This window comes from Siphateles boraxobius, unplaced genomic scaffold (assembly GCF_051911475.1).
Source record: "Siphateles boraxobius isolate OS27281-9 unplaced genomic scaffold, OSU_SipBor_1 15, whole genome shotgun sequence".
NCBI classification, from domain to species: Eukaryota; Metazoa; Chordata; class Actinopteri; order Cypriniformes; family Leuciscidae; genus Siphateles; species Siphateles boraxobius.
In genome coordinates, this window is record NW_027508755.1 from 5,175,567 (window position 1) to 5,198,110 (window position 22,544).

General features: G+C 42.4%; 1 protein-coding gene across 1 annotated transcript in view; it reads right to left on the minus strand.

Annotated features, from left to right (window-relative positions):
- The window catches only part of mgat5b (alpha-1,6-mannosylglycoprotein 6-beta-N-acetylglucosaminyltransferase B), a 198,853-nt gene that overhangs the window by 37,161 nt on the left and 139,148 nt on the right, over window positions 1-22,544 (minus strand). The window contains exon 9 of the mRNA XM_077230694.1: window positions 13,933-14,064. Coding sequence (XP_077086809.1) covers window positions 13,933-14,064 — 132 coding nt within the window. The remainder of the gene's footprint in view (window positions 1-13,932; window positions 14,065-22,544) is intronic.

The following is a 22,544-nucleotide window of genomic DNA, read 5'->3' on the forward strand; positions in this document are numbered from 1 at the left end:
ACTGAATTCACAGCATCACCAAACAACCCCATGGGAGAAAGAGGAGCATCTAAAAGAAAAGCTTTTTCTCTCTCTTTAATATTAGTCTGATTTAACCACAAATGTCTTTCTGCGGCCACCAGAGCTGCCATAGAACGACCCATTAATTTGGCCGATTCTCTGGTGGCACGCAGGGATAAATCAGCAGCCTGACGCAGTTCGCGAACTACGTCAGTACTGACCTCCTCACTCTCACTCATGTCCCTTAGCAGATCAGCCTGGTATGCCTGCAAGATTGACATAGTATGCAGACATGACGCAGCCTGACCTGCTGCCGAATATGCTTTACCCACCAAAGCCGAAGTGTTTCTTAAAGGCTTGGTGGGTAATGCCGGTGCCTTAAAAGATGATGCTGCTTCGGGGGAGAGATGGCTCGCAAGCGTCTCTTCCACACGAGGCAACGCACCATAACCATGAGCCTTGGCTCCCATAATATTAGCGTATGTTGAAGTCTGGGGACTAAACACTCTATATGACACCGGTTTTCTCCATGATTTCGACACCTCGGTGTGGAGATCATGGAAAAACGGCAGGCACTGGCGTGGAGGCTGCACACGTGACGGCAAAAATCTCTCATCCAACTTTGATTTAGAAACAGACTCCTGTCTAGTCACTGGCCATTCAATATTAAGTTTTTCAACAGCTCTTGTTAACACCTCCATAAGCTCATCACTCTCAGGAGTGTGGGGTGGCGAATCCTCCACATCTCCCTCAACACTAACAACATCAAGTTCCTCAGAACTGGATAGCATTGGTGCCTCAGCCCGAGCGGAAGAAACCGCAGCGCGTGCTTCCGAACCCGGGACTGAGGCACTGGATCTCACAGGTGAAGGGAGAGATAAGGCAGAGCCCGTCTCAAACCCCGCTGTGAGATCCATCTGCGATCCCCACGATAAGCGCCGCCGCTCTGCCTCGGCAGAAGCGGGACCCGAACCGCGGGGAGCGCGCACCGAACCGCTCTCCTCAAAGAGCGACCGGCGGGAGCGGAGCGTCCTTAACGGCAAACGCTCGCAATGCTCACAGTCTGCTCCCTCGAGAGCAAACTGGGCATGCTGAACTCCCAAACAAACAACACAAAGATCATGTGTATCCCCGCTCGTTAAATAACGCGAGCAGGGAGGAACACACTTTCTAAACTGCTGTTCGTCCGCCATAATCTCTCAATATATATATATATAGGGATAAATTGTTTGTGTGGTGCAGGGTATGTAAGACAGACAATATCACACAGGGACAGATTCACATGTAGCGCGACTGAAAGCACAGAAGCTAATGCGCTTGTGTTTTTGGGGTGCTTTATAGTTTCCTGGTCGATGACGTCACCCGCCTATGACGTTTCATCTCTCCATTGGGCTGATTCCATACGTGCTTCATGACGCACAACGCAGGGGCGTTCCCGCAGCGTTTGACGCAGCTCGAAGTTCCCTTGAAAGGGAACTGAAGCCATTAAATCTTTCCCTCCTTTCTAGCTATCAAATCTCATTAATGCAATGATATATGATTGAATCATATATATATACTTATCAGACGTAATCAGACTACATGACTCCTAAAATCTGAACAGATCTTAAAATACTAGCCATTACACATTTGCTGACTTTGTAAATTGTCCCAGAAAACATGGGCATGATACACTAAATGGTGAACGTGATTTCACCAAGTACCACATGTTCCTGGATCAACATCGTTGTTGATCCTGGATCAACTTTCCAATTAACCAATCAGATTTGAGCGACAAGTTTTTAGTTTATGTCAAGTTTAGGCTTAGAACCAAGGTGAAGTACTTAAACATCAGTGTCATTCACTTATCATTACCCTCTGATTTTAGAGAAAAGTTATGGGTAGGGTTTAGGTTTAGGGGTAGGGATTGGGTAAGGACTACATTTTGGGACAGGAATGTTGATCCAGGATCAAAAAAATATGTTGATCCAGGACCATGTCTTACTTGGCAAAATCACAGTGACCTACACTAAATACACACAAAATTTGTCAAGGATAAGGAATTGCTCCCGGCACTACAGTTGCACACTCACTCGCCAGGTTAACTGACACCATACACTAGTTTGGGGCTCCTTCTTATAGTCCACACCCAGCCCCGTTAGTTAAAACCATTGTAAACATTGGTGAGGTAAGTATAACATTACATTTTTCCAATATCACATAAATATATACACATAAAATAACAAAATCAGAAACAACATGGAGACAAAATAACAAATACAAATATAGACAAATAACAATAAACACATAACAATGACGCCACATTTCCCTAATCCCCCTCATTAATACAAACAATGGACGAGCCAACTTCCGGTTGCTTTGCACCGATGCACACCGACACTGGCACTATTTATCCAGGACACAGGGTGGGGCTCGGGTCTGGCCAGCTGATGGAGAATACACAACATGAAAGCATAAATGGAGTGGATATGTGTGTGTGTGTGTGAAAACCAGCGTGCTAATGGTGTGTGTGTGTGTGTGCACCAACATCACCCCAGCAGGGAATGGAGGTAGTTGGCCATTTTGTTTTGGGGTCCAGGTTGATGTCTGACCTTAAACTGGTAAGGTTGCAGGGAGAGATACCATCTGGTCACACAAGATTTATGATCTTTCATCGTATGAATCCACGTCAGGGATTGGCGATCTGCCTCTAGGATAAACTCTCTCCCCAGCAGGTAGTATCTGAGTCTCTCCAAGGTCCACTTGATCGACATACCTTCCTTCTTCACTGTGAAGTGCCGGGTTTCTCTTGGCAGCAACTTCCTGCTCACGAATGCAATGGACCTCTCTTTGCCTGCATTTACCTGGGCCAGGACTGCTCCAATTCCCACAGCAGAGGCATCTACCTGAACGATGAACTCATTTGTGAAATCTGGATTTTTGAGGAATGAGCCAGAACACATCTGCTCCTTTAGTGTGTTGAAGGCTGCTTCACACTCCTCAGTCCAGATGAACGGTTAGGACGTTCTTGCAGAGCAGGTTGGTCAACGGGACGGCGGTGGAAGAAAAGTTGGGGACGAAGCATCGATACCACCCCACCAGTCCCAAGAAGGATCGGATCTCCATCTTTGTCTTCGGTCTTGGACTGAGTAGAACAGCTTCTACCTTGTCCACTTGAGGGTTTAGCTCTCCTTTTCCCAGTTGGTCATCAAGGTAGTTGGTTTCTGACTTTTCCCACTCACATTTAGCCACGTTTAAAGATAGACCAGCCTCTTGGATCTTGCTAAGGGTCTTTTTGAGGTGTAGAAGATGGTCCTCCCAGGTCCCAGGTATATGACAACATCATCCAGGTATACTGATGACCTCTTCTCACAGCCTTGGAGGACCTGGTCCATCAATCGATCGAATGTTGCGGGTGCTCCATGCAGCCCAAACGATAGGACCATAAAATGATTCAGGTTCCGGAATGCAGTATAGGGTCTGGACGCCTTCTTCAGGGGTACTTGCCAATACCCTTTACATAAGTCCAAGGTTTTAATGTACCTGGCTTGGCCGATCCTCTACAGAAGATCATCATTGCGTGGCATTGGATATGCATGAAATCTTGACTGAGCATTCAGCTTTCTGAAGTCAATTCAGATGCGTAATGTATCGTCTTTCTTCGGGACGATAACAATTGGGCTGCTCCACTCACTCTTGGAGGGTTCAATAACTCCCAACTACAGCATGGTCCTGATCTCTACCTTCAGGGGTGCCACCAGTCTCTCAGGAATATGATATGGCCACTGTCGTGAAGATGTCTGATCTAGAAGGTGGATTCGGTGTTGTACCAGCTTGGTACACCCAGACGTCAGACGGTCTCTCATCTTAAGGACGTACTGGACAATGCCCTTGTCAGACTTCGTCTCCTCTTCAGACAAAGCAGCCTCTCAGCTTTTCAGCAGTTGATGACAGACTGCCTAGACAGCAACAGGGAGAAGGCCCAAGAGACTGGCACAAAAGGCACAGAATACTTGGTATAACCAAAACGCCAGATCCCGAGAACTGCAACCTAGACAAAAGGTTATGTTACTGCTCCCAACGTCTATGAACAAACTGCTGGGACAGGTCACTCTGTCAAAAACTACTTGCATGATAAATTCATGGTTCTTTTTGGAATCTTTAAAGATTGAAAACCCCATGTCACCATTAAATCTCATTCTATGTAAAGAGCAGCTTCAACATTCTGAGAGCATTCATCTCTTTTTGCATTCCAAAGAAGAAAGAAAATGTTGCTGGTTTGAAATAGAAGTGAACTATTGCTTTAAGGGTGGACTTATGAGGGTTGTAGCTACCTTATTTGACTTGCTCTCCAGACAGCTGTTATAAAAGTTCTGCAGACTAAATTCACATCGAAACCCTCACTGCATAGTGGTGGAAATACACAGGCCTCTGTAAAGGGAATCCACTGCATCCTAACTAAGTATTACTCTGATTTTTGGTAGGTAAATAAGTTTAAGGCTTAAGATCACAACAACATCACTTTCTAAAAGGCGACATTAGGGAATGTAGTGCAACAGTGGCCATGCACTTTTTCAGTGGCCTTTGTTCCCATTCATGCTCTCTGTAGGAATTTAAAAGACTTAATCAATAAAGAAGCCAACCAGCTCCAATATGAATCACAATACAATCTCATAGAAAAAAATAGACTGTGTAAATTGTGTTATGAGCTCATCATATGAGAATGAACTACTGAAAAAAATGAACAAAAACAAAGTATTTGAGGTTTATTGCAATATATTCTGATATAGACAAATAAAGTTGTGTAAGAGTGTAGCAAGACTGACTCGATTAAGTAATTTGCAATGTATCGTGGGAGTCGACTTCATGCTTATTTGTTTCACATACAGTGAATAATTGCATACATTGTAGTTTATTCCTTACAAAAAATGCTATTGTCTGCTTCTGTCATGTGTTGATCCAACACGCATGAGATGAAGATAGATAACAAATTTATGTAATAATCCAAGAGTACACGAAGGAGTAAGGGAGCAAACACTACACAACAACATAATTAATAACAGACAAAAAAACACAGGAAACTGAGGGTTTAAATATGGTGATATGGTGATTGATGGAAACAGAACTGGTTTAATGGGACTAATTACTAAGCGATGGAGGTTACTCTTTATTTTAAGGTGTCATTGTTACAGTGTAATTATACATTTAAGTATGAGTAATATTAATTAATAACATGTACTTACTATAGTGTTAGGGTAGGAGTAGGATTTGGTTGAGTGTTAGTTGCAAGCAATTATGTACTTTGTATCATGTAAATAGTTTACTGTTATTATTACGGTAAGTACATGTAACAAATGTAACAAGGACACTGTAAAATAAAATGTTACCACAATAGAAGTAACTAAAGATTACACAGGCAAACTTAAACAGTGCAAAGTAAGATCAAACTAGACTAAACTTAACGTACACGTTAGAGCTTGAATGATTGGGAATATAGCGCACAAGTTGTATGGACTACTTTTAATTTTTTTTCTGTGGTGTGAAAAAGAAGTACACTTAATTGTATTGTATTGAATTTGCACTTGTAGTGTATATCAAATCATAAAAGTATATTTTTCAAAAACTGTACTTTTACTTTAAAGTATATTTTGAATCATTATGTTTTAATAATCTTTCGTTGTGCTTTAAAGAACACTTATTTTAAAGTGTTGACTAACACACTAAAGCACATGTAAAATACTTAATTATGGTTTTAACTGTAGTGTGTTATTCAATATTATATTATAAATATTTATATATTGTACTGTACTATTGTAATGTACTAAATTACAGCTTCATCAGTACAAATGTGTAATTACAAATATATTTACATTCAATGACACAAAATAGATGTTACATTAAAATATCTTTTAGTTTACCATAAATGTTTATCAGCACATTCTTTAACCATAACCAAATACATTAAAATTATGAAATTAGATAAGTGGATATAAAAATCACTTTAAAATTAAATTAATTGCACTTAATATAAATTTAAACTATAATACGTTTTGTTTAATTGAAATTAACATGCATTTAAATGTCCGGCAACATTACATTCAGTGTGCACAAGTATATTATTTTAAAATATGTGTAATTCTGTTTCACAAGAGTTAACAATGTTTTTATGATTAATATATGTAGTTTCTCTTCTTAGAAGTAGAAACTATGAACTGTCATTGCAAAAAAAAAAAGAGCTGTGTGAAGTATATTAAATTATTTCTTCTTTTGTGACATTTGGAAAGAATGCCAGCTTTCAGGTTTAGACTGACTTTAACCATTGAATTGCAATAAACAATGAGGATGAGTCCTACAGGATACATTGATTTATTCCACAAAAACAAATCAGTCTCTTTCTCTCCCAGAGTGAAATATAGAGACATACTTTATTTTACAACTGACAAATGAGAAATTGCCTCTAATTGATCTTCCAATAATATTAATACATTATGCATGTGGTGGTCTTGGTGTGAGCGATGAGAGACAAATATTATCCATTATTTATGAGGTACATTTCTGGAGTATTATGCTGTAATCATCAGTGTTTTATGCATCTCTATTCATTATTGAACCCACTCATTAAAGGACAACTCTTCATGTAACAGAACATAGAGTCACCGTGGACTCACAGTGAGATTGTTGGTATGACCAAGTTAATAAAGAGTAAATAAAATTATTAGCCAAAAAGAAATTTAGGTTGACCAAAGATATACAACAATATACATTTACTTTTCAGCTTTAAATCTTGACTAGCATGAAACAATCTGACAATGAATGATAGGAGGATGAGAGCATAAAGTCTCCATGACATCAAAATGAATCTGGCACAGTTTAAGGTCCAATTCCCACTATTTAAGGTGCTCTAAGCAAGTGGTTCTCAACTCCAGTCCTCGGGACCCACTGCTCTGCACATTTTTTATGTCTCCTTATTTAACACACCTGATTCAGATCACCTGCTCATTAGGAGTGACTCCTTGATCAGAACTGAGTGTGTCAGATAAGAGAGACATACAACATGTGCAGAGCAGTGGGTCCCGAGGACTGGAGTTGAGAACCACTGCTCTAAGCGATGTCGGGTGACGTCACTTCTTGTTGATGTTTAAAGTATTGTCAAACAAAACGGAGGCTAGCTAGACCGGGAAGTGCACTTTATCGCTGTCATAAAACAAAAGAATAGGAAGATTCATAAAAAAAAAATCTGAATGGCTCAGTGATTTACTGCAGAGCCAGTACTGAATGCAATCAAATAAGAATGTAAATGTCACTTGATGGTGGATCTGGTGAAAAAGCTGTCAGCGTTCAAAATAAATTAAAATTAAAACATCTGCTCAAACTGAACCCTTCCAAGTTACAAAAGATAACGAAATATGCTTTATTTTGTTCTTCTGTTTTTTATATTAAAGTATCAGGGAATTTTTATACTATTATGGCAGTTAGCGATCCATCCATGTTAGATATAGATCTGGGTCAATAAAGACCCGAATATGTGATAATGATTTGTGAAACATTCATGTATTTAAGGGTTAAGACTTGTGGCTTGTATTGCCTGGATATAGTACAGTGGAGAAAATAAGTATTTGATCCCCTGATGATTTTGTAAGTTTGCCCACTTACAAAGAAATGAAGGACCAATCATTTTTTATGGTAGGTTTATTTAAACGGATACAGAATATCAACCAAAAAATACAGAAAAACGCATTATATAAAGGTTATAAATTGATTAGCATTTGATTGAGTGAAATAAGTATCTGATCTCCCCTAATGGGGCACAGATGATCATGAGAAAGGTCAGGGATCAGCCAAGAACTACACGGTAGGAGCTTGTTAATGATCTCAAGGCAGTTGGGAACATAGTCACCAAAAAAACCATTGGTAACACACTACGCCGCGATGGATTGAAATCCTGCAAAGTACAGGCCCGTCTGAAGTTTGCCAATGAACATCTAATGATTCAGAGAAGGCTTGGGAGAAAGTGCTGTGGTCAGATGAAAACCAAAATTGAGCTCTTTGGCATCAACTCAACTTGTTGTGTTTGGAGGAAGAGAAATGCTGACTATGACCCCAATAACACCATCCCTACAGTCAAGCACGGAGGTGGAAACATTATGCCCCGGGGCTGTTTATTTGCTAAGGGTACAGGAAGACTTCACCGTATTGAGGGCTGATGGACGGGGCCATGTACCGTAAAATATTGTACGAAAACCTCCTTCCCTCAGCCAGAACACTGAAGATGGGTCGTGGATGGGTCTTCCAGCATGACAATGACCCAAAACATACTGCCAAGGCAACAAAGGAGTGGCTCAAAAAGAAGCACATTAAGGTCTTGCAGTGGCCTAGCCCGTCTCCAGACCTTAATCCTATAGACAATTTGTGGAGGGAGCTGAAACTTTGAGTTACAAAGCGACACCCAAGAAACCTTAAGGATTTAGAGAGAATCTTTAAAGAGGAATGGACAAAAATCCCTCATGAGATGTGTGCAAACCTGGTGACCAACTACAAAAAACGTCTTACCGCTGTGCTTGCCAACAAAGGTTTCTCCACCAAGTACTAAATTATGTTTTACTTGGGGATCACATACTTATTTCACTCGCTGTAATGCAAATCAATTCATAACCTATATATAATGTGTTTTTCTGGATTTTTTGGTTGATATTCTGTCTCTATCCATTAAAATAAACCTACCATAAAAATGATTGACCCTTCATTTCTTTGTAAGGGGGCAAACTTAAAAAAATCAGTAGAGGATTAAATAATTATTTTCCCCATTGTATGTCTATATGGTAGTATACACTTAAAAGTTGACAAAATAAAGTTTTAGAATTACACATATAAAATTAGTTCCCTATCGGTCAGTCACTACAACGTAGGTCGTGACTGACCAATAGGAATCTCGCTAGAGAGGCCAATCTACTTCGAGTGAAACTAAAACAAGCCAATACACATTGGCGTGCAATCATTTGCAACAGCTGTGCAGCCTCGCAGCGCGGGTATTTAACATGCAGCTGGTGCGATTGCACACGAGCTTTTTGCTTCGGAGCCAAGAACTTCGTATGCTGAACAGAGTGAATTTGAAAGCAAGCCACTTCTGGATCTCTCCACTTTGGTGCGGGCGTGACGGCACAGCAGCGCGAGCAGTCTTTTTCTCTTCTCTCTCTCTCTTCTTTGTTTGTTGTTTTAAAACTGAGCAAACAAAAAAGCTGTTTTCACGGCTGGTAAGGTGCGCGGTTAAAGCGCTCAACGGCCGTTTTTACGGCTGGTAAGGTCCGCGATTAAAGCGCTCAACGGCCGTTTTCACGGCTGGTAAGACCAGCGAGAGAGAATCGCGCACAGACAGGTGCACATTCCTGTCTGTGTTCGCCGTGACCGTTCCCCTGCGTGCTTCAGCACCAAGGAGAGCAGTCTCTAAAAGAGCTTACACAGATAGTTTGCGTCTTTTTCAAGATGACATTCTATCTGTGTGTTTCTGGATGCGGTCGTTACCTGGGGTCGCGGGATGGTCACGATCGCTGCCTTGTGTGTCTGGGCCTCGAACACGCACAGGCAGCGTTCGTGGATGAGTCATGTACCCATTGTGGGAAGATGACCATCTCGGAGCTGAGGTCGAGACTCACGTTCCTGCAAAGGGGCGGAGTCCCCGTGCCTGCACCTCGTTCCAACCCCCCTTCGCGGGTTGCTACGGGCAGTGACACGGGTGACCTGAGGATTACAGTGAGCACGCTTCCTTCGGGGAACCAACCCCCTAGGAACCCTCACTCCTCTCATGCTCCGCAACCAGTTGAGCTGCCAACGGAACGTTCTGGACCATCCTCGAGATGTGTACTGGCTCATACTAGCACACTCTCGAGATCAGCTATGCGAACACAGGGACCTAGTGCTCAGGCGCCTCAGCCAGTTGGGTCTTCAGGTCAACTGGGAAAAGAGCAAACTCTCCCCTGTGCAGAGGATCTCTTTTCTCGGTATGGAGTTGGATTCGGTCGCCCAGACAGCGCGCCTCACAGAGCAGCGTGCTCAGTCGGTGCTGAACTGCTTGAACACGTTCAAGGGCAGGACAGCGGTCCCACTGAAACTCTTTCAGAGGCTCCTGGGGCATATGGCAGCAGCATCAGCGGTAACCCCACTCACCGGGTGGCAATCACACCGGAGTGCCGCCAGACCTTCAGCCCGTGGTCAGACCCCTCGTTCCTGCGGGCAGGAGTCCCCTTGGAACAGGTGTCCAGGCATGCTGTGGTATTCACAGATGCCTCTGGTGGTGGTGGGGGTGGTGATGGCGCAGTGGATAAGACACATGCCTTTGGTGTGAGAGACCCGGGTTCGAATCCACTGTGAGACACCAACGTGTCCCTGAGCAAGACACTTAACCCCTAGTTGCTCCAGAGGCGTGCGACCTCTGACATATAGCAATTGTAAGTCGCTTTGGATAAAAGCGTCAGCTAAATGAATAAATGCAGTGTACAACAGGCATGCAGTGTCAGGGGTGTGGACGGACCCTCAACTGCATTGGCACATCAACTGCCTCGAGTTGCTAGCAGTACATCTCGCCCGACCCGCTTGAAAAGACGGCTACAGGGCAGGGACGTGCTGGTCCGTACGGACAACACTGCGACCGTTGCGTACATCAACCGTCAAGGTGGTCTACGCTCCCGTCGCATGTCGCAACTCGCCCGCCATCTCCTCCTCTGGAGTCAGAAGCATCTGAGGTCGCTTCGAGCCATGTATGTCCCCGGCTTGCTCAACCGTGTGGCCGACGAGCTATCACGAGCTGTGCTCCCGGGAGAATGGCGACTCCACCCCCAGGCGGTTCAGCTGATCTGGAGAGAGTTCATGGAGGCTCAGGTAGACCTGTTTGCCTCCTCAGAGACCTCCCACTGCCAGCTGTTTTACTCCCTGACCGAGGGAACACTCGGCACGGACGCAATGGCACACAGCTGGCCCCGGGGCCTTCGCAAATATGCGTTTCCCCCAGTGAGCCTACTAGCGCAGACACTGTGCAAAGTCAGGGAGGACGAGGAGCAGGTCCTTCTGGTGGCTCCCTATTGGCCCACCCGGACTTGGTTCCCAGAACTCATGCTCCTTGTGACAGTCCCTCCCTTGCCCATTCCTCTGAGGAAGGACCTTCTGACTCAGAGACGGGGCACCCTATGGCACCCCCGTCCAGACCTCTGGAAACTCCATGTCTGGTCCCTGGACGGGACGCGGAGGTTTTAGGAGACTTACCCCCTGAGGTACTTAACACCATCACTTCAGCACGGGCGCCGTCCAAGAGACGTGTTTACGCCCTGAAGTGGAACCTGTTCGTCGAGTGGTGTTCTTCTCGCCGAGAAGACCCCCGAAGATGTCCGATAGGGTCTGTGCTTTCCTTCTTGCAGCAGGGGTTAGAGCGTAGACTGTCTCCCTCCACCCTCAAAGTACATGCTGCCGCTATTTCAGCTTATCACGACCACATAGATGGCAAAGCAGTTGGAAAGCACGACCTGGTCGTCAGGTTTCTTAGGGGGGCGAGACGATTAAATCCTCCTCGACCCCCCTCCATACCCTCTTGGGATCTTTCCCTGGTGCTTCGAGCACTTCAGGATGTTCCCTTTGAGCCTCTGCAGTCAGTAGACTTAAAGCTTCTTTCCATGAAGACTTTGCTGCTGGTTGCACTGGCCTCTGTCAAGAGGGTAGGAGACCTGCACGCATTTTCGGTCGACGAATCGTGCATAGAGTTCGGCCGGGTGACAGCCACGTGGTACTAAGACCCCGGCCTGGCTATGTGCCCAAGGTTCCTACCACTCCCTTCAAAGACCAGGTAGTGAACCTGCAAGCGCTGCCTTTGGAGGAGGCAGACCCAGCCCTGGCTTTGCTCTGTCCCGTTCGCGCTCTGAGTATGTACGTGGACAGAACTCAAAGTGTCAGGACCTCAGACCAGCTCTTTGTCTGTTACGGAGGCCAGCAGAAGGGAAAGGCTGTCTCCAAGCAGAGGATGGCCCACTGGATAGTGGATGCCATCGCCTTGGCTTACCAAGCACAAGGCGTGCCCTGCCCGCTCAGGTTGCATGCACACTCCACGAGAGGCGTTGCATCCTCCTGGGCACTGGCACGTGGCTCCTCACTAACAGATATCTGTAGAGCTGCGGGCTGGGCGACACCTAACACGTTCGCTAGATACTATAGCCTACGTGTAGAGCCGGTCTCCTCCCGTGTTCTCACCCTAGACGGGTAGAAGCACTGAGAGGTCTGGCTCTGTCGGCTTGCTGCACCCTACTGTGCACCCTTATTGCTTCAGAGTAAAACCTGTCGAGTCCTCCATAACCCCTCGGCCCGGACTTGGCGGAGCGTCCGGCGCCAGGCCCTTATCCGCTGAATCCTTGAGAACCGGATCTGGGCTGGGTTCCATATGTGTGACCCTACGGGGATCCCATAAGTGTATATTCCACGGCTGCTCCTATCGGAAGCCCGTGTCTTTCCCTTGGGCTAAGTCACCCATTATTTCATATGCAGTACAGCCTTCGGACTAGTCCATATGCATTTCCACATAACTCTTTGAAGAAGTGGCTTCCGCAGCGTTCCTTCCCAAACAGAAAGGGCACGCTTTCCCAGTGTTATCCAATATCTCACTGTATGGGTTATCACGGAACAACAGTGTCAGACTCACTCTGTGTAAGCCTCCGCCTATCGTCCTTCCAGGCAAGAAGGTGTAGAGGCTTGCATGGGGGCGCTGGATGGGGTGCAGCAGCTGTGGCGCTTTGGTAGGGATTCCTATTGGTCAGTCATGACCTACGTTGTAGTGACTGACCGATAGGGAACGTCTCGGTTACATATGGTAACCCTCGTTCCCTGAGGGAGGGAACGGAGACGTAGGTCCCGTCGCCACATCTGCTGCCGCCCGCCGGGGCGGCCAGCTTTTTCAGGCTTGGCTCCTCAGCAAAAAACTAGTGTGTAATCGCACCAGCTGCTTGTTAAATACCCGCGCTGCGAGGCTGCACAGCTGTTGCAAATGATTGCACGCCAATGTGTATTGGCTTGTTTTAGTTTCACTCGAAGTAGATTGGCCTCTCTAGCGAGATTCCTATTGGTCAGTCATGACCTACGTCTCCGTTCCCTCCCTCAGGGAACGAGGGTTACCATATGTAACCGAGACGTTTCTCTTTCTAGAAAAAAGAAAAAAAGATCATTTAGGACAAGGAGCAGGAATTCTGCATTCCATTCAACATGGAAAGTTGGAAGATCCAACTTAATTGTGGAAAATAATTAATGTTTAGAAATTCCTAGATGATAATAAAAGCTGTTTGCAGCCAAAGGAGTAAAAGAGCTGTTAAAGCGGCACTATGCGTTTTTTTTTTAGCTTAACTCAACAGCTTCGAAGTCATTGGAATGGTTATGTGACTTTTTTCGGGTTGAATGGTGGCCGTCTTGCTCCCCCTGGTGCCTGTGAGCGGAAAAACCACCCTTGCAACTTTGGCCCGGCGGGCCGCCCGCCTCAGCTTCAGGAAGTATCGCGTGATATCAGCTTTCGTAATGTAACAAATTGCTTTACGGCACTGCACACATACACTATCTCAACATTTATATGCTAGCCTTCTGTGTCTCATACATACCTCAGTGGACATGGCTCCATGCGTTTGCCTGCTTCTTTGAAAACAAATACACATTGCCAGAGGGTGAAGATGGGAGGGGGAGATTCGCTAAAGAATTTTTACGACAGTGTTGTCAAATATCTATTCTGAAGCTGTAGGGGGAGCTTTATAGAGAAACCTGTCACCAAAAAGCGAGAATACAGCGAAGAAATTGCCAAAAGTGCATAGTGCCGCTTTAATAATTTTACACCTGCGAAACAAATGCTACCACAGTACAACATCATTAATAAATCTGCTCAGCCAGAGGTTCAAAAGATAGAAAGGCAGCTCAGTTTTTGGAACAGAGGCTCAAACTGACCTGTGCTGTCTAAAGGAAAGGCCCATGTGCTGTTTCATCTGCTGCAGGCCGTGGTAGTCTGTATAGATAAGGTCAAAGGACAACGGGCCAATCAGTGGACAGCTTCCTCTTCCTGGAGGCACGCCAAGTGACCTAAAAGTTAAGAAAGAACAAGTTTTGACACACTGAAGCAGTTTAATTTGAAAGATTGAGGGCAGTCATCAACACCAATGGAACTTTTCAGTCCTCTGCATTTCATACATAATGACACTCATGCATTACATAAATAAGGTAACTCATGCTTTGAAACAATATTGATATTTGAGTGAATTTCTGGATTTCATTTACATTAACTGCACTAATTTAAGGATCTCTTGCACCAATACAGTATCAGACTTTTTTTATGTCTCACTCATTTCACTTGAAACAGGCCTTGTGAGAGAAGGGGCCTCGGCATGCGCTAGAAAATGTGATTAATTTAAAATGATCCATTTAAATGTTAGTGCATACTATTTAAAGAAACCTACGTAAAATAAAGTGGGACCAAATATCCTGTAGTTAACTATAAATGCTTGACAGTGCATTCACCAGTACACTTTAATCATATTTCAAAGACAACAAAAGTTATTATGAAATGAGATATAAAGATGTAATGATGTCCTACTTATATGAATCACAAAACAAATGAGCTAATTGAATTTTAAACTAAATAACATGTAAATAACATGCAATTAAGTGTCCACAAAAATGTTAAGGATATTCTTATAAAATATATTACGTCCATAATAAGTTTTCATGGGACATTCATGGGACATAAGACATAGACAATGATTTTTATACTGTACAAACTGTAATATTCTATCCCTTTACACTAATCCTACCCCTAAACCTAACCATCACAGAAAATTTTCTGCATTTTTACATTTTCAAAAACATCACTTTGTATGATCTATAATCTGATTTTCTAATGGGGACCAAAAATATGTCCCCACAAGAACAAGGATTTGGGATAATAACCTAGGGTATATATACAGTACCCCATACCCCATAAACATACGTGTAGGAGGTGAGTGTGATAAGTGCACCTTCTTCTCTCTGCTGGAGATCATTTGTCAGTTGGGAGCGTTTCTCTGGGATGGTCCTCCAGGGATACTGGAGCTGCCAAACCCAAAGCCGCTGGTGTTTCTGAGCAGATGCTTCTGCAGAGAATGTGTAAGACGCCACAGACCTGCTGCTAAACTGGCTTCTGATATTTCATTATGAATTCTGGAATTGTTTCACCCACCCACGGTTTTCATTCAGAAAATGGGAAAAGAGCAATAAACGCATCACAATCGTATGCAGGTTGGGCTCTGGTAAAATTAATTTCCGAATACCAAAGGTTTTTGATCTTATTTTGATCTGAAATGTCAAAATGTGACCGCCTTTAATCGTAACACCCGGGGTTTAATAGACAATAATGGAAAGACCATTTAAAAAAAATAATAATCCCAGTTCATTTATGCAAATCCTCAGGCATAGGTAAAGCTTTTTTAGATCCTGATCTGCAAATCTTCTATAAATGTCACCTCTGTAAGTGAGGTGGTCTCTTGCATAAACCAGGTAACTTTGTCCAAAGCAACGCGTTTAAACTAAAAAACTAGGGAATAAAATACATGTAACATGATGTAATATGTTCATAGATGAATGTAGTGTGTTTGTTCCACAGGACCGGTGTGAAATCAGACATCCTGAAGAATCTTCCTGAACTAATGTGCTTGTATATGTTTGGGTTTTTCCAGCAATATTCTTTCAAATGCCTATTTTGTTTTAAGGCGAGACACGGCAGGTGATAACATCGTTTTTTCATGCAGTGGTCAATTTTGAGATTTTGTGCCAGTTTGCTCCCTTAAGATGTAAGCTTTCATGTCAAAAAAAAAAAAAAAAGTCAATATTACACATTAAGGTGGTCATTTAATTATATTTTGTCAACTTAGCTCCTTTAGATTTCTACCGGAAATCACCAAATGTTAGCATTCTAACGCGAGCTCCGGTGCCGTCTCCATTTGCAGAAACATGTCATGCCTGTTATCATTGCAAAGCTCTCAGTCTCCTACACAGCATAGGAGATATATGCTTAATCCAAATATGGGCATTTCCTTTGTAGAAATAACAAAACCACATCTGATTGGTCGACATTGTTAGACTTTTAAAAAACGAACATTCTTCAGTCCACTCATGTGAAACGCAGGTGACAAAACGTAAGCACAGCCACAAAGGTGAAAAGGCACTGACATGAGATCGAAGGGGGCCCTACATATGGTGCAGGCATGGACATTTAGGCTGTAAATAAACAGGGAGCTGTTTATTAGATTCAATTAGTTATAGATGGACATACAACAAACAGGGACAGTTCGTTTGCAGTTTTTGTGACTGTTGTTATGCATGTTTGTTAAGGTAGTATTTTCTCACACTCAGAGTCAGATATATCCACTTCAGCAGCACCTACATGCACCAACATTTCCAGTCTTATACTTAACTATATTCTGAAGGCTTTTACAGAGGGATTTGTTGATTTATCATTCCGGACATGAGTTATAGGTCATTTTATTCCCAAAAAACATGGTTGTTTAAGGCTATTGTCAGTATTCTCAAATTTACTAAAGCACAACATAAGATATCCAGAATCCCCTCTTTTAAAAGCCTTTTCATCTAATATGTCAACAAATAGACACATTTTTAACCTGGTCCTTTCCAATTTCCAGATTATGTTTTTGGAAATGTATGCAAATAAGCGTATATTTAAGTATATAAGGCCTCATTTGCATATTGAAATATTAAAGGGATACTCCAGCTGTGGGAAGATGAATGTGTATTTAATAGTGATCATTTATATATTAGAAATGTGAAATTATTTTTTTAAATTGAAGCATTCTAGACTGAGAAAAGGCAGAAAATGTATTTTTTACTCATGTGGCTGAAAGACAACAACTCCCAGAATGCACTTGCTTTGCTGCCCTTACGAGGCCAGGCCACTCCCAAACCACGCCTACCGGTTACAGGCGGCAGTATCCGAAAAATTTCTCCACACATTCTCTAGGCTAATACATACTCTAGTAACAGTAAAGGTTTAAAGGTTTATAAAAAGAACCACAACCGATGGGAGTTATAACTTTTATATTAACGTAAAATTAATATTAACACTTTTACACTCAAAGCTCTTCCAGAGCTTCGGCTGTTTCCTTATATTAATTCACAGTATTGTCAGTCAGGAGCTGGATATTTCCGTCTGATGTCCTGGACAACACAGGTGGGCAAAACGAGACGATAGTCTTTACCAAGTCGCTCGCCTTGCTGGAACCATTCCATAAAGTGACGATAGGCTGTTAGGCGATATTGTCTACAAAACAGTAAGCACAACGTTAGCAATGCGAACTATTTGCACACAGTATACTATCATAGATGTAAATATAACAACAATAGCTCATCTCCCGCAACTGTTCATCGCTGTATTGCGGCTCGAACAGGTAGCTGCGAGCATCAGATTCGCGCAACTGATCTTCGAAATCCCCTTCTGTCATTTCAACTTCTAAACTAACGTTACCTTCCGCTATCGTGATTAGCCCACTATACAAACTTTATACACAGAGCAAGAGCCTGTTAGCTTAGCTTCTACAGAAAGATGGCTGACAATATCTTACTTTCTGTGAGTGAGATCCCGCCCCATATGGGCGTAATGAAAACATGCGAAACTAGCTACTAGTACTGGCTGTAGTTTTAAGCCTCTGGCCCAAAAATCCTCCGATGACGCAAAATGACGATTTTTGCGTCATCGGAGGATTTTTTCTAGACAAAAAATACATAAATCTCTCATATCAGGGGGAAATGAGGGGGGGGAAGCAAGGTAATTCGAAAATACTACTGGTTTTCTACTGATACAAATCTTAATGCTAAATCCTGGAGTATCCCTTTAATTTACACAAAACATGTGTAATACAATTTTTTCTTATGTTTATGCCAGTTATAAACTGGAGAAGTTTCACAGTGATATCTTCTAATAAAAATAAAAAATCCCTATTCACCTATAGTGTCTCGCCTTTAGCTAAACATAACACAACCTTGTTCTAGCACAAAGGTAGATGAGCTGTCAGTCCTTCACTTTTGTCTAGCCCTTGTGTGAAAAAAGTATACTTTAGCATGGTTTCAAAAAGAGTACTTATTACAGAAATAAAGTGCTAACTGAAAGGAAAATGTATTTGAAATGTATTTAAATTAATTTAGAAAGCAATTAGTTGAACTTAAGTTTTTTTTTACCCACTTAATTAGGATTTAAGAACATATTTATGTACTTTCATATTTTATTCTATTGTCAGTGAACTAGGGTTAAAGTCTACTGCTGAATGTACTGACAAACATTTGACATACTAGTATAATGTAATTATACTGTAATTTCTATTGAAACTTGTATGCCAAAATGCCTAAAAACATTTGTAATAATGAAGTGGCAATTTAGTATATTTAATATATAATAACGTATATGTGATATCAAATACCGTAGTGCTTCAGTTCTTAAGTAGGCCTACTTAAGAAACAAAGTCATGAACTCTTTAAGTATACTCTTTAAGTACACTTAACGGCCCTTTTATAGAGCACATTCAACACAATAAGCAGACTTATTTTCCACAAGGGTAAGGCTCACATTATCAGGACACATTAGCCCTTCCAGTGCAAATACAATGTGATCACATGAAATTTCTGACCTTTAATTGTGGTTTAAGTGATCACAAAGCATGTTGGACCCTATTTACATCTGTATTTAGCACTGTCATGTTAATCCAAGGGATAAACAAAGCCTGTATTAGCACAAAAGGTCTGTTCCCCTAATGAATCAGTGATGGATGCAGTATAGAAAAGAACAAAGAGCAGTGCAGACAGCAGGGGCTTGCGTAAACACAATCATACTGCAGAAACAAGGAGCACAACAGCTTTACAGAGTGCACCAGTGACCACCCACTTTCTTAACAGCCTTGGTTCTGGAAGTATTTTTCACATTAATTTTCTCTAAAGGTATTAAAAAAGGAAAAAAAAATAATCATTAGTTTTGAGCCATGAACCAAACAGACCAAGCTTCCAGAAGAACCACAACATTACAAATTTTGTTTTAAAATAAAAAAGTGATAGAATTTCAGAAAAAAAAAGTGTTTGTGTGTGTTTCAGGTAAACACTACATTATAGGGGCAAAATGTCCCTACAATGATGCAGTATCCGAAATACTTGTCCTTGTGGGGAAATATTTTGGTCCCCATGAGGAAAAGAGCTTATAAATCATACTAAATTATATTTTTTGAAAATATAAAAATGCAGAAAGTGTCCTTGTGATAGGTAGATTTAGGGTAAGTGAATAGAATATACAGTTTGCACATTATAAAAATCATTATTGCTATGGAAAGTTCCCATAAAACATGAAAACACAATACATTTGTGTGAGTGTGCGTGGGTGCGTGCGTGCGTGTGTGTGTGTGTGTGTGTGTGTGTGTGTGTGTGTGCGCGTGCGTGCGTGCGTGTGTGTGTGTGTGTGTGTGAGAGAGAGACGAAGGAGCTAACTCAAAGAACAATCTTTAATCACAAATACTCAAGAAATTAGAGGGCAAAGGAGAAATCGCCAAACCACGTAACATAGACGTCACAGAACTATGAACTGAATGAACACAGTGCTTAATTACACATGGAATGAATAATTGAAACAGAACAGGTGTTAACTAATTAAGAATCATAGATAGCAGATGTGGAAACATAATGTTGTCAGTGCAAATATCTAACAATCTTTATTCTTATAAATATCATTTCTACATTTTTCGCCCATTTTATACCGCTCTTATTTTTCATGTAAATTATAAAATTGAATGCACCCATTAATTGCTTCAGTGTATTTTCTTTTTTTCTTTTTTGGATTTTCGTGTAGACTACTACTTTATATTAACTACTGTAAATTAACTGTAGCTAAACAACTTTAGGTCAACATTTGTTGGATGTATTTCTAACTGAAACAGGACATTCTGAACGGAAGAAATGTTGAGTGGGACATGAAGTTAATGAAGTTGCTGGAGTCGGATTTTCTGTTGATTGACTGTATGAGTAGCTTGTATGGTGGCCGAGAGAGCTATGATTATTTGCAGCACGTTTCTGTATTTGATTGCTTTGTGAGTATTTGCAGCATGTGTGTCAAATTTATGAAGATGTTTTCTTAATTTGATGATGTTTTTTATTTTATATTTGCATGTTTTCTTTAGTGTGGAGCTCTCTCGGCCACCGTAAGCTTCTTACTTGGCAAGACACAGTTTGAAAATATGTTCCCACAAACGTTGTCAAGTAAATATAAAAGAGTTACCACCAATGGCTGCTAAGCAGTTCCCTTTCGAAGGAACTCGCACTGCGACAACACTATGGGGAACACCCCTTAGTGTAACACGTCTGAAGCATGAATGAAACTAATCCAATCCTATTGACGTTGCGTGATGACGGCTACAAAGGGACGCCGGCACACAACAGCTTTAGCTTTCGCTCTTCAGCAAGCGCTCTCTGCTGTGTGAATCGTCTATTTGGTATTGTTTGTGATATATACAGTATAACGTGTGTGAATCCCTGCCCTCGTTTTATCACAGGAGGGGACACACATGACATGTGGGTGTACTGGAGGGGGCTGCTTGCGGCCACTGTGAAGCACTATCGATCAGAGTGCTGCGCTCCCGCCTGGCTGTTTTGTATTTGATGTATCTGATAGATCGCTCAGATTGTGGGAATCGCAGAGAGAGTAAGCAGAGGGGATCGAGACTGCTTCGGCACTTTCTTGGTCCTCATCTGATAGCTCAGATCCCTTTACTCCCCGTGTGGAAGCCCACCCCGCGACTTCTTCCGCTCAGGTTGAGAGCCCGGTGCTGCAGCTGTCTGACCCATATGTGCCATCTCAATCTACACCCGTGTATTAGGAGCTTGTGGAGGTTGTGATGCTTGCTGTGGCCAAGCTTAACATCAATTGGCCACAAGAGAGGCAGAAAGCGCAGGCTACAAGCAAGCTTGATGAGCGCTTCCTGCAGCACCGATCAAAGCCTTCACGTTTGCCGTTCTTTCTAGACTTACACAATGAGTTGTGTGAGTCATGGAACAGGCCATTTTCAATGCGCCTGTCTCATGCCCCGGTGTTGGACTACAGCAACATCGTTGTGGTTAAGGAGAACGGTTATGGGATGACCACAGCGGGCAGTCATCTATGTTCAGAGGTCTTCTTAGTGGAGGAACGCTGACCCGCATCCAAATAGACCATCAGTAACTGGATTGTTCAGGCTATTTCCCTGGCCTATCAGGTGCGCAGTTTGCCTTCTCCTTTGGCCGTGAGGGCTCACTCTACCAGAGGCTCGGCGTCCTCTAGAGCCCTCCTTTCAGGGGCACCTATTCATGAGGTATGTGATGCGGCTGGCTGGGGCACTCCGCACAGATTCATGAGATTTTATAGTCTGGACCTCCGCTCTACACTCGGCGCACGGCTGCTCTCATCCTGAGACAGCTTCACACTGGGACAGGCAGGTTTCGTTGTGGAATAGTGGGTATTTCGTTCTTGAAAGGGAACGTCTTGGGTTACGACTGTAACCCTTGTTCCCTGAGAAGGGAACGAGACACTGCGTACCTTTGCCACGCCTCCTCCTGCTTGGGAATGGTTTGCTTCATCGCGAAGCTAATGCTTTTGTGTGCTGGCGTGCCTTTGTAGCTTCAGTGTATGCTGTCACACACTACGTCATCACGCAACGCCAATAGGATTGGATTAGTTTCATTCATGCTTCAGACGCGCTACGCTAAGGGGCGTCCCCCACAGTGTAGTCATTGACAAAGTGACTTGTTCCCTTCTCAGGGAACAAGGGTTACAGTCGTAAGCCGAGACATTTTAGGGGCAATACATTACAAATAACACAAGTTACGTAATCAGATTACTTTTCCAAGTAACTATTAAAGTAACTTTTAAATTTACAACACAATATCCAACTCATTTTTTCAAATAAATAATGCAAGTTACTTTGTTTTCCCATTTATTGACTGACTCCTCCTCTGCCCCCATGTTGAGAGAAATGGTGAGTGCAGAGGCAGATCTCTCACTTACAGACTGTCAAACAGAAAGCAGATGGACCATAGAATGCACAGGTGAATTTATACGGGAGTTTCATATTCTTTATATCATTAGTTGTTTAGTCAATGAAAATAATTACTAAACGTATATGTGTGTGTACAGGTTTTGTGAGGACCAAATGTCTGCACAAGGATAGAAAAACCTGAAATCAGCTAAACAGATGAATACACACACTAAATAACGTTTTAATTAAAACAGCAAATACTTTTATGTGTGTACTTTTATACCATTATCTCAGTAGAATAACAATGTGTGAGTTTGTTTAACCTTTGTTTAACCTCAGGTTTAACCTTACACATCAGCTAAAAGATGTGGTGTTTATTTTCTAATTAAATATACATGAACATAGGGCTGCACGATTATGGCCAAAATGATAATCACAATTATTTTTATCAATATTGAGATCACGATAAATTATCACAATTATTTATTCATTTTAACCAAAACAAATTTGAATGTCACATAGGCTAATTATAAC